The sequence below is a fragment of the Triticum aestivum genome, chromosome 1D (assembly GCF_018294505.1).
Source record: "Triticum aestivum cultivar Chinese Spring chromosome 1D, IWGSC CS RefSeq v2.1, whole genome shotgun sequence".
Classification (NCBI taxonomy): Eukaryota; Viridiplantae; Streptophyta; class Magnoliopsida; order Poales; family Poaceae; genus Triticum; species Triticum aestivum.
In genome coordinates, this window is record NC_057796.1 from 44979928 (window position 1) to 44996366 (window position 16439).

General features: G+C 48.5%; 1 protein-coding gene across 1 annotated transcript; it reads right to left on the reverse strand.

The window, feature by feature from the left end:
* Window positions 1-11540: 11540 nt before the first annotated feature.
* LOC123164739 (uncharacterized) lies at window positions 11541-13048 on the reverse strand. The gene is made up of 2 exons (XM_044582289.1): window positions 12919-13048; window positions 11541-12441 (listed from the first exon to the last, which is right to left on the reverse strand). The coding sequence occupies exons 1-2, from the start codon at window positions 12999-13001 to the stop codon at window positions 11982-11984; spliced, it is 543 nt and encodes a 180-aa protein (XP_044438224.1). The 5' UTR covers window positions 13002-13048; the 3' UTR covers window positions 11541-11981.
* Window positions 13049-16439: the final 3391 nt, after the last annotated feature.

Sequence of the window (16439 nt, forward strand, 5' to 3'; positions counted from 1 at the left end):
TCCTTTTTTTATGTTCTGTTTTCTTCTTTTTTTTATTCTATTACTTTTCTGTTTCCTTTTATTTTAGTTTTATAAAAATTTAAAAGCGACAACTCATTTGGTGTTATTAAATAGGTCACAGCCCCAAATATTTCGGCACTTTAAACAAAGTATTTTGCATTTGCTTATTATTTTAAAAAGCATTTTAGATAATTGTTGTATCGCTGTTTTAGTTTATTTAGTGCATTTAAGTATTTTATTAAAAGTTGATTTCTTCACCTACATTTATTATGGATTATTCGACACATTAGGAACAATTTAGTTTTGACTTTTGAAAACTTTAATTGTTTCGACTTTAATTCAAATATGAATTTGGATCGGTTCTGAACTAACGCGAGATTAGCAACAGTAAACGGGGTGACATGGCATCGTTAACGTGGGATTACTATAGCTTAATTATCCGTGCGTCACACCTCAGCAACCAATCCCAGGGGGCGAGGTTCTCTCCCGTACAACACCGCGAATGGCGACTTGCCCAGGCTTGAATGTGTGATGGTGTTATACCAGAACTCTGCGAGCGACAACCACTTGGACCACTGTTGCGGGGATGCTTGTGAGTAGCAACACAAGAATGTTTCAAGGCATTGGTTGACGCGCTCCGTCTGCCTGTCCGTTTGAGGGTGTCGAGCCGTGCTCAGAAGAAGCTCCGTTCCCGTAATCTTGAAGAGATGCTGCCAGAACCGGCTGGTGAAGAGAGGGTCACGGTCGGAAACGGCGTACCTAGGCATTCCGTGATGCTTGTAAATGTGATCCATGAACTGCTGAGCCACTGTTTGTGCGGTGAAGGGGTGCATGAGAGGCACGAAATGGGCATACTTGGTCAACTTATCGACGACCACCATGATGCAGTTATGCCGGCCGGACGGGGGCAAGCCGTCGATGAAGTCCATAGTGGCGAGCTCCCAAGGCTGATTTGATATTGGCAGGGGTTGTAGTAGTCCAGGGTAGCGGGATCTGTCGGGTTTAGCTTGCTGGCACGTGGAGCAGGTGCGGACGAACTCCCTGATAGTGCGACGCATGCCTGGCTAGGCGAAGTGTTGCTTGACTCGCGCCAGGGTGACTGGAAAACCTGAATGCCCCCCTGCCGCTGCGTCGTGCAGGGCTGAGGTGACCTTGGTCTGCAGCGCACGGTTCTGCCCCAGCCACAGTTTCCCTTTGTAGCGCAGCAGCCCTTGTTGCAGGGTGAAGGCCCCTTGTTGTGGTGCCGTGGCCAAGCTGGCGAGAAGTTTCTGGCATTGGGCATCCTCTGCGTACCCTTGTTGTACCTCTGTCGACCATGCGGGCTTGCATTCTGTGATAGCTAGAACATCCTCTTGGCGATCATGGTGGCGGCGAGAAAGGGCGTCAGCCACCTTGTTATCCTCTCCTTTCTTGTAGCAGATCCGGTATTGCAGGCCGAGCAACTTGGTGAATGCCTTGTGTTGCCAGACCGTTGACAAGCGTTGCTCTTCGAGGTGCACTAAACTTTTTTGGTCTGTTTTGGTCACGAATTCAGCCATCTGCAGATAGTGACGCCATTGGTCAACGGCCTGCAGAATTGCCATGCACTCCTCGTAAGTGGAGAGGCCTGCCGCCTTCGGACCCAGGGCCTTGCTAAGGAATGCAATGGGGTGGCCATCCTGCTGTAGCACTGCTCAAATCCCCTTGTCACACGCGTCGGTCTCGACCATGAAGGTTTTGCTGAAGTTGGGAAGGGCCAGCACCGGGGCCGAGATCAGAGCTTCCTTACGGGCTGTGAATGCCTGTTGACCTTCGTCTGTCCAAATGAAGAGCGACCCTTTTCGCAGCAGTTGTGTCAGGGGTTTGCAGATCAAACCAAAGTGGCGAACAAACTTCCTGTAGTAACCGGCGAGCCCCAGGAAGCCCCTGAGTTCCTTCACTGTTTCGGCTATTTCGGGCACTGGCCAGTCGCGTACGGTTGCAATCTTGCTCTCCTCGGTCGCCACCCCTGTTGGGGAACGTAGTAATTTCAAAAAAAATTCCTACGCACACGCAAGATCATGGTGATGCATAGCAACGAGAGGGGAGAGTGTTGTCCACGTACCCTCGTAGACCGACAGTGGAAGCGTTATCACAACGCGGTTGATGTAGTCGTACGTCTTCACGATCCGACCTATCAAGTACCGAACGTACGGCACCTCCGAGTTCTACACACGTTCAGCTCGATGACGTCCCTCGTACTCCGATCCAGCCGAGTGTTGAGGGAGAGTTTCGTCAGCACGACGGCGTGGTGACGATGATGATGTTCCACCGACGCAGGGCTTCGCCTAAGCTCCGCAACGGTATTATCGAGGTGTAATAGGGTGGAGGGGGGCACCGCACACGGCTAAGAGATCTCAAGGATCAATTGTTGTGTCTCTGGGGTGCCCCCTGCCCCCGTATATAAAGGAGCAAGGGGGAGGCAGCCGGCCAAGGGGAGAGGCGCGCCATAGGGGGGAGTCCTACTCCCACCGGGAGTAGGACTCCTCCTTTCCTTGTGGGAGTAGAAGAAGGGAAGGGGGAAGGAGAAAGAAGGAAGGGTGCGCCCCCCCTTCCCTAGTCCAATTCGGACCAGACCATGGGGAGGGGTGCGGCCACCTTTTGAGGCCTTTCTCTCCTTTCCCGTATGGCCCATTAAGGCCCAATACGAATTCCCGTAACTCTCCGGTACTCCGAAAAATACCCAAATCACTCGGAACCTTTCCGAAGTCCGAATATAGTCGTCCAATATATCGATTTTACGTCTCGACCATTTCGAGACTCCTCGTCATATCCCCGATCTCATCCGGGACTCCGAACTCCTTCGGTACATCAAAACTCAATAAAACTGTCATCGTAACGTTAAGCATGCGGACCCTACGGGTTCGAGAACTATGTAGATATGACCGAGACACGTCTCCGGTCAATAACCAATAGCGGGACCTGGATGCCCATATTGGCTCCCACATATTCTACGAAGATCTTTATCGGTCAGACCGCATAAGAACATACGTTGTTCCCTTTGTCACCGGTATGTTACTTGCCCGAGATTTGATCGTCGGTATCTCGATACCTAGTTCAATCTCATTACCGGCAAGTCTCTTTACTCGTTCCGTAACACATCATCCCGCAACTAACTCATTAGTCACAATGCTTGCAAGGCTTATAGTGATGTGCATTACCGAGTGGGCCCAGAGATACCTCTCCGACAATTGGAGTGACAAATCCTAATCTCGAAATACGCCAACCCAACAAGTACCTTTGGAGACACCTGTAGAGCACCTTTATAATCACCCATTTACGTTGTGACGTTTGGTAGCACACAAAGTGTTCCTCCGGTAAACGGGAGTTGCATAATCTCATAGACATAGGAACATGTATAAGTCATGAAGAAAGCAATAGCAACATACTAAACGATCGAGTGCTAAGCTAACGGAATGGGTCAAGTCAATCACGTCATTCTCCTAATGAGGTGATCTCGTTAATCAAATGACAACTTATGTCTATGGCTAGGAAACATAACCATCTTTGATTAACGAGCTAGTCAAGTAGAGGCATACTAGTGACACTCTGTTTGTCTATATATTCACACATGTATTATGTTTCCGGTTAATACAATTCTAGCATGAATAATAAACATTTACCATGATATAAGGAAATAAATAATAACTTTATTATTGCCTCTAGGGCATATTTCCTTCAGTCTCCCACTTGCACTAGAGTCAATAATCTAGTTCACATCGCCATGTGATTTAACATCAATAGTTCACATCACCATGTGATTAACACCCATAGTTCACATCGTCATGTGACCATCACCCAAAGGGTTTACTAGAGTCAGTAATCTAGTTCACATCGCTATGTGATTAACACCCAAAGAGTACTAAGGTGTAATCATGTTTTGCTTGTGAGATAATTTTAGTCAACGGGTCTGTCATATTCAGATCCGTAAGTATTTTGCAAATTTCTATGTCTACAATGCTCTGCATGGAGCTACACTAGCTAATTGCTCCCACTTTCAATATGTATCTAGACCGAGACTTAGAGTTATCTAGATTAGTGTCAAAACTTGCATTGACGTAACCTTTTACGACGAGCCTTTTGGCACTTCCATAATCGAGAAACATATCCTTATTCCAGTAAGGATAATTTTGACCGCTGTCTAGTGATCTACTCCTAGATCACTATTGTACTCCCTTGCCAAAATCAGTGTAGGGTATACAATAGATCTGATACACAGCATGGCATACTTTATAGAACCTATGGCCGAGGCATAGGGAATGACTTTCATTCTTATTCTATCTTCTGCCGTGGTCGGGTTTTGAGTCTTACTCAATTTCACACCTTGTAACACAGGCAAGAACTCTTTCTTTGACTGTTCTATTTTGAACTACTTCAAAATCTTGTTGAGGTATGTGCTTTGTGAAAGTCCAATTAAGCGTCTTGATCTATCTCTATAGATCTTGATGCCCAATATATACGCAGCTTCACCGAGGTCTTTCATTGAAAAACTCTTATTCAAGTATCCCTTTATGCTATCCAGAAATTCTATATCATTTCCAATCAGTAATATGTCATCCACATATAATATCAGAAATGCTACAGAGCTCCCACTCACTTTCTTGTAAATACAGGCTTCTCCAAAAGTCTGTATAAAACCAAATGCTTTGATCACACTATCAAAGCATTTATTCCAACTCCGAGAGGCTTGCACCAGTCCATAAATGGATCGCTGGAGCTTGCACACTTTGTTAGCTCCCTTTGGATCGACAAAACCTTCTGGTTGCATCATATACAACTCTTCTTCCAAAAATCCATTCAGGAATGCAGTTTTGACATCCATTTGCCAAATTTCATAATCATAAAATGCGGCAATTGCTAACATGATTCGGACAGACTTAAGCATCGCTACGGGTGAGAAGGTCTCATCGTAGTCAATCCCTTGAACTTGTCGAAAACCTTTCGCAACAAGTCGAGCTTTATAGACAGTAACATTACCATCAGCGTCAGTCTTCTTCTTGAAGATCCATTTATTTTCACTGGCTTGCCGATCATTGGGCAAGTCAACCAAAGTCCATACTTTGTTCTCATACATGGATCCCATCTCAGATTTCATGGCCTCAAGCCATTTTGCGGAATTTGGGCTCACCATCGCTTCTTCATAGTTCGTAGGTTCGTCATGGTCTAGTAACATAACCTCCAGAACAGGATTACCGTACCACTCTGGTGCGGATCTTACTCTGGTTCATCTACGAGGTTTAGTAATAACTTGATCTGAAGTTTCATGATCATCATCATTAACTTCCTCACTAATTGGTGTAGGTGTCTCAGAAACTGGTTTCAGTGATGAACTACTTTCCAATAAGGGAGCAGGTATAGTTACCTCATCAAGTTCTACTTTCCTCCCACTCACTTCTTTCGAGAGAAACTCCTTCTCTAGAAAATTTCCGAATTTAGCAACAAAAGTTTTTGCCTTCGGATCTGTGATAGAAGGTATACCCGACAGTCTCCTTTGGGTATCCTGTGAAGACACATTTCTCCGATTTGGGTTTGAGCTTATCAGGATGAAACTTTTTCACATAAGCATCGCAACCCCAAAATTTTAAGAAACGACAACTTTGGTTTCTTGCTAAACCTCAATTCATAAGGCGTCGTCTCAACGGATTTTGATGGTGCCCTATTTAACGTGAATGCAGCTGTCTCTAATGCATAACCCCAAAACGATAGTGGCAAATTGGTAAGAAACATCATAGATTGCACTATATCCAATGAAGTACGGTTATGACGTTCGGACACACCATTATGCTGTGGTGTTCCAGGTGGCACGAATTTGTGAAACTATTCCACATTGTTTTAACTGAAGACCAAACTCGTAACTCAAATATTTGTCTCCGCGATCAAATCATAGAAACCTTATTTTTTCGTCACGATGATTTTCTACTTCACTCTGAAATTCTTTGAACTTTTCAAATGCTTCAGACTTATGTTTCATCAAGTAGATATACCCATATCTGCTCAAATCATCTGTGAAGGTCAGAAAATAATGATACCTACTACGAGCCTCAATATTCATCGGACCACATACATCTGTATGTATGATTTCCAACAAATCTGTTGCTCTCTCCATAGTTCCGGAGAACGGCGTTTTAGTCATCTTGCCCATGAGGCATGGTTCGCAAGCATCAAGTGATTCCAAAATCCCATCAGTATGGAGTTTCTTCATGCGCTTTACACCAATATGACCTAAACGGCAGTGCCACAAATAAGTTGCACTATCATTATTAACTTTGCATCTTTTGGCTTCAATATTATGAATATGTGTATCACTACGATCGAGATCCAACAAACCATTTTCGTTGGCGTGTATGACCACAGAAGGTTTTATTCATGTAAACAGAACAACAATTGTTCTCTAACATAAATGAATAACCGTATTGCAATAAACATGATCAAATCATATTCATGCTCAACGCAAACACCAAATAACACTTATTTAGTTTCAACACTAATCCCGAAAGTACAGGGAGTGTGCGATGATGATCATATCAATCTTGGAACTACTTCCAACACACATCGTCACCTTGCCTTTTACTAGTCTCTGTTTATTCTGCAACTCCCGTTTTCGAGTTACTACTCTTTAGCAACTGCACCAGTATCAATTACCGAAGGGTTGCTATAAACGCTAGTAAAGTACACATCAATAATATGTATATCAAATATACCTTTGTTCACTTTTACTAGTCTCTGTTTATTCTGCAACTCCCGTTTCGAGTTACTACTCTTAGCAACTGAACCAGTATCAATTACCGAGGGGTTGCTATAAACACTAGTAAAGTACACATCAATAATCTGTATATCAAATATACCTTTGTTCACTTTGCCATCCTTCTTATCCACCAAATAGTTGGGGTAGTTCCTCTTCTAGTGACCAGTCCCTTTGCAGTAGAAGCACTTAGTCTCAGGCTTAGGACCAGACTTAGGCTTCTTCACTTGAGCAGCAACTTGCTTGCCGTTCTTCTTGAAGTTCCCCTTCTATCCCTTTGCCCTTTTCTTGAAACTAGTGGTCTCGTCAACCATCAACACTTGAAGTGGTCTCGTCAACCATCAACACTTGATGTTTTTCTTGATTTCTACCTTCATCGATTTCAGCATCACGAAGAGCTCGGGAATTACTTTCGTCATCCCTTGCATACTATAGTTCATCACGAAGTTCTATTAACTTGGTGATGGTGACTAGAGAATTCTGTCAATCACTATTTTATCTGAAAGATAAACTCCCACTTGATTCAAGCGATTGTAGTACCCAGACAATATGAGCACATGCTCACTAGTTGAGCGATTCTCCTCCATCTTTTAGCTATAGAACTTGTTGAAGACTTCATATCTCTCAACTCGGGTATTTGCTTGAAATATTAACTTCAACTCCTGGAACATCTCATATGGTCCATGACGTTCAAAACGTCTTTGAAGTCCCGATTCTAAGCCGTTAAGAATGTGCACTAAACTATCAAGTAGTCATCATATTGAGCTAGCCAAACGTTCATAACGTCTGCATCTGCTCCTGCAATTGGTCTGTCACCTAGCGGTGCATCAAGGACATAATTTTTCTGTGCAGCAATGAGGATAATCCTCAGATCACGGATCCAATCCGCATCTTTGGTACTAACATCTTTCAACATAATTTTTCTCTAGGAACATATCAAAAATAAACACAGGGAAGCAACAACGCGAGCTATTGATCTACAACATAATTTGCAAAATACTATCAGGACTAAGTTCATGATAAATTTAAGTTCAATTAATCATATTACTTAAGAACTCCCACTTAGATTGACATCCCTCTAATCCTCTAAGTGATCACGTGATCCATATCAACTAAACCATGTCCGATCATCACGTGAGATGGAGTAGTTTCAATGGTGAACATCACTATGTTGATCATATCTACTATATGATTCACGCTCGACCTTTCGGTCTCCGTGTTCCGAGGCCATATCTGTTATATGCTAGGCTCGTCAAGTTTAACCTGGGCATTCCGCGTGTGCAACTGTTTTGCACCCGTTGTATTTGAACGTAGAGCCTATCACACCCGATCATCACATGGTGTCTCGGCACGAAGAACTTTCGCAACGGTGCATACTCAGGGAGAACACTTATACTTTGATAATTTAGTGAAGGATCATCTTATAATGCTACCGTCAAACAAAGCAAGATAAGATGCATAAAGGATTAACATCACATGCAATCAATATAAGTGATATGATATGGCCATCATCTTGTGCTTGTGATCTCCATCTCCGAAGCACCGTGCTTGTGATCTCCATCTCCGAAGCACCATCATGATCACCATCGTCACCGGCGCGACACCTTGATCTCCATCGTAGCATCGTTGGCGTCTCGTCAATCTTATGCTTCTACGACTATCGCTACCGCTTAGTGATAAAGTAAAGCATTACATGGCGATTGCATTGCATACAATAAAACGACAACCATATGGCTCCTGCCAGTTGCCGATAACTCGGTTACAAAACATGATCATCTCATACAACAAATCATATCACATCATGTCTTGACCATATCACATCACAACATGCCCTGCAAAAACAAGTTAGACGTCCTCTACTTTGTTGTTGCAAGTTTTACGTGGCTGCTACGGGCTTAGCAAGAACCGTTCTTACCTACGCATCAAAACCACAACGATAGTTTGTCAAGTTGGTGTTGTCTTAACCTTCGCAAGCGGGCGTAGCCACACTCGATTCAACTAAAGTGAGAGAGACAGACACCCGCCAGTCACCTTTAAGCAATGAGTGCTCGCAACGGTGAAACCAGTCTCGCGTAAGCGTACGCGTAATGTCGGTCCGGGCCGCTTCATCTCACAATACCGCTGAACCAAAGTATGACATGCTGGTAAGCAGTATGACTTATATCGCCCACAACTCACTTGTGTTCTACTCGTGCATAGCATCAACGCATAAAACCTGGCTCTAATACCACTGTTGGGGAACGTAGTAATTTCAAAAAAAAAATCCTACGCACACGCAAGATCATGGTGATGCATAGCAACGAGAGGGGAGAGTGTTGTCCACGTACCCTCGTAGACCGACAGCGGAAGCGTTATCACAACGTGGTTGATGTAGTCGTACGTCTTCACGATCCGACCGATCAAGTACCGAACGTACGGCACCTCCGAGTTCTACACACGTTCAGCTCGATGACGTCCCTCGAACTCCGATCCAGCCGAGTGTTGAGGGAGAGTTTCGTCAGCACGACGGCGTGGTGACGATGATGATGTTCCACCGACGCAGGGCTTCGCCTAAGCTCCGCAACGGTATTATCGAGGTGTAATATGGTGGAGGGGGGCACCGCACACGGCTAAGAGATCTCAAGGATCAATTGTTGTGTCTCTGGGGTGCCCCCCTACCCCCGTATATAAAGGAGCAAGGGGGAGGCAGCCGGCCAAGGGGAGAGGCGCGCCATAGGGGGGAGTCCTACTCCCACCGGGAGTAGGACTCCTCCTTTCCTTGTGGGAGTAGAAGAAGGGAAGGGGGAAGGAGAAAGAAGGAAGGGTGCGCCCCCCTTCCCTAGTCCAATTCGGACCAGACCATGGGGAGGGGTGCGGCCACCTTTTGAGGCCTTTCTCTCCTTTCCCGCATGGCCCATTAAGGCCCAATACGAATTCCCGTAACTCTCCGGTACTCCGAAAAATACCCGAATCACTCGGAACCTTTCCGAAGTCCGAATATAGTCGTCCAATATATCGATTTTTACGTCTCGACCATTTCGAGACTCCTCGTCATATCCCCGATCTCATCCGGGACTCCGAACTCCTTCGGTACATCAAAACTCAATAAAATTGTCATCGTAACGTTAAGCGTGCGGACCCTACGGGTTCGAGAACTATGTAGACATGACCGAGACACGTCTCCGGTCAATAACCAATAGCGGGACCTGGATGCCCATATTGGCTCCCACATATTCTACGAAGATCTTTATCGGTCAGACCGCATAACAACATACGTTGTTCCCTTTGTCACCGGTATGTTACTTGCCCGAGATTTGATCGTCGGTATCTCGATACCTAGTTCAATCTCGTTACCGGCAAGTCTCTTTACTCGTTCCGTAACACATCATCCCGCAACTAACTCATTAGTCACAATGCTTGCAAGGCTTATAGTGATGTGCATTACCGAGTGGGCCCAGAGATACCTCTCCGACAATTGGAGTGACAAATCCTAATCTCGAAATACGCCAACCCAACAAGTAACTTTGGAGACACCTGTAGAGCACCTTTATAATCACCCATTTACGTTGTGACGTTTGGTAGCACACAAAGTGTTCCTCCGGTAAACGGGAGTTGCATAATCTCATAGTCATAGGAACATGTATAAGTCATGAAGAAAGCAATAGCAACATACTAAACGATCGAGTGCTAAGCTAACGGAATGGGTCAAGTCAATCACGTCATTCTCCTAATGAGGTGATCTCGTTAATCCAATGACAACTTATGTCTATGGCTAGGAAACATAACCATCTTTGATTAACGAGCTAGTCAAATAGAGGCATACTAGTGACACTCTGTTTGTCTATATATTCACACATGTATTATGTTTCCGGTTAACACAATTCTAGCATGAATAATAAACATTTATCATGATATAAGGAAATAAATAATAACTTTATTATTGCCTCTAGGGCATATTTCCTTCAACCCCTTCCGCGCTGATGTGGTGGCCCAAGTACGTCAGTTGCTGTTGCGCAAACAGGCATTTGGATTCATTCACTTGCCATTGATCTTTCTTTAACAGCCCGAGCACCTCTTCCAAGTCTCTCATGTGATCTTCAAAGGTAGCACTGAATACCAGGATGTCGTCGAAGAAGACGAGCACACATTTGCGGGACACAGGTGATAGGGTGACATTCATCGCTCCCTGGAAGGTAGCTGGTGTATAGGCAAGCCCGAAGGATATGACTCTGTATTCGTAGTGCCCGCTGTGTGTCTGGAAGGCCGTCTTCGGTGCCTCGCCTTCTGCCAACCGGATTTGATGGTACCCCGAACGGAGGTCCAACTTAGAGAACCAGCGTGAACCAGATAGCTCATCCAAGAGCTCGTCAGTGACTAGGATTGGGAAGGTTGTCTTGCATGTCAGGGCGTTGAGACGCCGGTAATCAACGCACAAGCGCCAAGTCAGGTCCTTCTTGCGCACCAGGACCACGGGTGAGGAAAAGGGGCTTTGACTGATCTGTATGATCCCTTTCCGCAGGAGGTCAGGCACTTGTCGCTCGATTTCTGTCTTGAGGGCTGGGGAGTAGCGGTAGGGACGGATAGCAAAGGGTTGGGCGCCTGGTAGCAGGGGTATGCGGTGATCACACGCCCGTTTTGGGGGCAACCCCGTTGGTTCATCAAATACTTCCTTGTAGCGGCTGAGCAATTCTGCCACTTGGGGAGGCATGGGCAGAGGCTCTTGTTGAATCACCCGTCACAACTGGAGGATGAGCAAGCTGGCATTCTCTTTGCACAACGCCTGGAGTTGCAGGGCCGAGACTGGGGAGCACAAGTGTCATTGCTGGGTAGGCCTTGCAAGCGAATGAGGCTCCTATGGTGTTGGAATTCGACATATTTCTTTTCCCAGTCAACTTGCATTGGGTTGTGGCTCTCTAGCCAATCCATGCCGAGGATGATGTCGTAGCTGTGTAGTGGAAGAACCTTCAGGTTGCAGCGAAATTCCTGACCGTGGCTCCACCACGGGCAGTCCGGGACCTCGTGAGTGTAGGCCAGCTCCCCTCCATCCGCTACGCGCACCCGGAGACGGCGCGCGAGAGGGACTGACCGGATCTCTCCCCGGACCAAGTCGTGTCTGATGAAGGAAGACGAGCTACCCGAATCGACGAGCAGCAGCACCTTGGTGTCGCCCAGCCATCCTTGCAGCTGCAACGCTTTTGGGGAAGCCGTGCCCTCCAGCGCATGGCACGAGATGGCTGCGCAGTTAGCATCCTCTTAGTTGCTCCTCGATGGGCAGGGTGCTGCTGTCCTCTGTCTCCAGCATTTGAAGCAGCTCCTCGATGACATGGAGGGGAACATTGGCGGGGTAGTGGTGATCGCGCCCCCAACGTTCGCCCCAGGTGAAGCAGAGGCCTTTAGCGCGCCGGTAGGCGCGTAGAGCAGCAACCTTGTCCGCGTCCTGGGCGGGCCGCGCGGCCTCTAGGGCATGCCGATCTTCAGCTCCAGCCAGCCCCCCACCTCGAGGAGGAGCGGCCGGCAGCGGCAGGGGTGCTGTCCGGACAGCAGCCCTGGGTGTCGGCGCGTTGGAGCGGCGCGGTCGTTCACGTCGGAAGCCCTCCGCAAGCTCCTCTTGCAGCAGGGCCAGTGATCCGGCCGCCTCCAGATCGACGGGACGCTGGATCAGCACGACGGCTCGGATGTCGTCACGCAAACCCTCCACAAACCTTGTCAAAAAATACAGGGGGTGAATAGCTTCAGAGTAAGACAACAAATGGTTCATCAGTGCATTAAATTGCTCGATATACTCCGCAACGGAACCAGTTTGTCTAGTTGCTGGTGTTGGTCGCGCCCAAACTTGCTACAAAGGAATTCGCAAAACCCCTCCCAATTAAGGTCGGAGACCTTGCGCTGAACTGAGTGCAGCCAAATGGCCGTGGTAGTGGAGAAGTTCAACATGGACATGGGCAACCAGAAGGACTGGTCAACCCCATACATGGCGAAGTATTGCTCGCACATCACCTTCCACAGCCGTGCGTTTTCCCCGTCGAATTGCGGAAATGCCATGGGTGGAAACGTGTGGCTGCTGCCCCCACCCGCGGAAGCAGATGCGTAACCCCCAACCGACAGAGGGCTGGTGAACGGAAACGGTGAGGAGGGAGCGGGGGCCTGCGACGGAGGAGCGGGCGGGCACTGTGACTGACCTGTGCCCGGGGTAGTTCCTGAGAACTGCCCCCGGGATTGCAGATGCTCGCCGTGGCCATTGGGCCTGGAGGAGGGCCTCCATGGTGCGATCGGAGCGATCGGCGCGGCGGCCTTGTTCTTGTCCGCCGCCCTGCCAGCCGGCTCGGGTATGTCGATGATGACGTGGGGCTGGTATCCTGGCACCGCTCGTTGGAGCGCCCCGACTGCCTCCTGCAGGTCGGAGACGCGGGCCTCGAGCTCCGGCTTCCACTCCTGGATGGCCTCCACCTTGGAGTTCAGGTCGCGGATGGACTCCTTGATGTCTCCAGAGAACTCACCCAAGAGCTCTCTCATGAATTTCTTGGCTTCGTCGTCCATGGCCAATCGCCGCTGCTTCTCCTTCCGCGTCTCGATGATCGAGCGAAAGGTAGGGGCCAGATTTGCGGGGGAAGGTGGGGAAAAGGTGGCTCTAGATACCAATTGATAGGAACTACTAGTGTGCTCACTCTCAAATCACAGGAAATCAGTCGAGTTACATGCTCAGCGAGCCAGATCTAGAAGGAAGGAGGAAAGTAGCTATCAGCCGCCGCCGCCGCCAGGTTCGTGATCCTTTGGGATACCCTAGCCCTTGGGAGGGGGCGGGGGTTAAATACAGGTAGGTCTTCACTTGCGCGGGCCGCTCACCCACTCGGGCCCAGTGAACTTGCTGTTGGGCTTCCACTCGCGCCTGGGCCTGGTGGGCTCCTCCTCCTGTGGTGGTTCGGTGTCACTTGAGGTGGCCTCTTCCGGGCCTGTTCCCTGGGTGCCGCTGACATCCTGCTACCTACCAATACGCCAATGTGAGCTTCTTACAGACATTGTTTCCCTCTGCTCCTGCTAACTCTCCCTGCCCTTGTATGCAAGATTGTACGATCTGCTTCGTTTCCTTGCTGCATTTTTTTTCCGGTACATAAACCTTTGACTAACTGAAGAGAAAATGTTCTTTAGGTTGGTAGTATGAATGATGGTTACAGTGAGTTCTGTACTTACATTTCTAGCTAGCTTTGAGCGAATGTGATGATGAAGCTGTTGCTCTGCAGTATTTTTAGATTAATTTTGTGTTGTTTTCTATATATTGCATTCTCACTACCATGCTTAATTATTTACAGGGCCATTAGAACATGTAACTTGAGTCTAGCGCCGCCTACCCAACAAGAATTGCATAGACTTCATTGTGGAAATCTGAATGTAGATGCTACTGTGACATAGGCAGGCACTTCACTGCAGCGAAGATGTGATCCCCCAGGTAATACCTCCTCTCTTTGATTCATTCATCTTGACTGCATATGGCGGCGAGGCGAGGCGAGCTCGGGACGGGCCTCCATGGCAGCGAGGTTTTTCTGGGGTTGTGCATGTCGAGCCTGTTTGGCTGTTTATGAGCAGGCTACACTATAGTCGATCAAGCCCTTGCAAGATAGTAATGCATTGCTATAGGGGGGTTCATGTTGTAGTGCGATTCGTAATTTTGTATGGTTTGTCTCAGATCTGATAGAGAAGAGACCCACCCCGGTGACCTCCTACAGCCATGGTCGATGGCAGCCCCGGCAACGAGTGACTCACGGTCACAGGAGAGAAGGATCTTCGTACCCTAGCAAGCTCGCTGGAGACGGATCCATAGGAGCGCAACCAGCAGCTCAAGTAGTTTTACCCGTGCAACCATCCTGCTAATTCGCTAGACCTGAAGAATACCGACGAGTCGACGGACACAGGACGTTCCTGCAGGCTGTATGTGTTTGTTCTGTTTCTCACTGTGTCTTCTATTTCTAATTCAATTGCTTCTCAAATAGTTTGTGTAGACTGTATGGTTTGATTAGAAAAGAAAAAATCGTTGATTTAATCGTTCACCTGAAGTGACTTTGTTGCACTTTTGATGAATTTTTCTGTATCTAAACTTCTGAATTTTGTACGAATGTGAAAATCTTGCAACCAAAATAAAAGTACAGGGATCGCGTGCAATTCACGTGTTGTGTTGTCTTTTGCCCTGAACAATTAGAGTTAGTTGTCGCTTATTTGATGTTTGGGCACGACAATATTTTAGGACGGCCATTATGTTGGCTGGCGTCTGCTGTGCTAACCATCGGGACTATTTTTTAATCTTGGTAATTTGGGAAGAGATGTCTTAGTTAGATATCAACTACAAAAACTGTATGCTGTCAATGTACATTCACTGAAACAAGGTCACTCCTACTAATCTTGCTCTCCAGGCCTGGTGGCAGGATGCTTGGTCAAGCATGCAGGGTGAGCAAAAGAAAACTAGGAACGCTTTTATCTCTCTGGTCATCTAGAGCATATGGAGGAAGCAAGATAGCGGGCTTTGACAGTGTCTTCACACCGCCCCAGAGGGGGTGCCACTGAGGGCTTTCTTATGGAACACGGTGCAATGTGGTTTTATGCACGCCTATAAGCAGGCTACCCTGCACGCGGGTCTTCTACTGCTTTCTCGGGCCTATTACTTCCCCCTGAGATGCTTCCAAGGGTTCTATTATGCTCCATTGTATTTTTTTTTCTTTGCCGAAAAAGGGTTCCCCCCCGCTTTGTATACAAAGCAACCAACCGAACCATACAGGGATAGGTGCTGGGGCGGAAGCAGCACAGTCACGCCCAAAAGAAACGACAGAGAAAGAACAAAGAAACAAATGCCGACAACGGCGAATCAACAAAACGAAGAAGCCTCGCGACCACTTCGCCCACCAGGATCTTCCACTAGGCTCCAAGACTCCGGAGCGCCGGCACCTATCAACACCTCCAAGAAGGATCACGATGATGAGGACGCTGCTGCCAAGGGTTTCCCCCGGTACACGACGAGGCAAAAGGAAGGGTAGCCCCCGACGCCCTCCCGAAAGGTCAGGTGGCGCCCACAGGCGTCACCGCGCCGGTGTCGGACACGCCGACAGGGGTTTCCCCCGATCCCAACCCGCACCTCGGGAACTCCAGATCCAGCCACCAGACCAACCACTACCCTGCGCCAACGCGGACATGAGGCCCCCACGCCGTCTCACCACGGCACCGCGAAGTGAGGACAACACGGCGAAGAATCACAGCCGGGACTAGGGCATCGGCATCGTCGGCACGCGGGAGGGCCCTACCTCCACCGTCCGCGACGGTAGCCGTTCGGACGCAATAGCAGGAGCACACCAAGCCCATGGGCCCACAGGCCCGGCCGAGCCCTCGTGGGCCCGTAAAGCTCCCGCCTTCGCGCTGTTGCCGGCACGCCGTCGACGCCGACGCCCACATCCGAGCCGCTCCTCCTCCTCCTCACCGCGCCGCAGACAACGAGGCCACACTGGGGAGCCGGCCTACTAGGACCCAGATGGGGCCCGCCGGGCCCAGATCTGGACCGGGGTCGCGACGACGGCCACCCAGCACCACCACGCCGCCCCGCCGCCAAGGAGCGGCGCCGACACCACGCCTGTCGCCGACCACCGCCGCAGGGCAGCCGGACCGCAGCCACACTGAGCTGCACCGCCGCCGCCTCCCTGCCCCAGGAAGGGAGCACGCGCGC

Coding starts and splice junctions, on each gene's coding strand:
- LOC123164739 (XM_044582289.1), bottom strand. CDS start 13,001: ATGGAGGCCCTCCTCCAGGCCCAATGGCCACGGCGAGCATCTGCAATC. Junction 12,442..12,918: donor AGGAACTACCCCGGGCACAG/GTCAGTCACAGT, acceptor TTTTTTGACAAG/GTTTGTGGAGGGTTTGCGTG.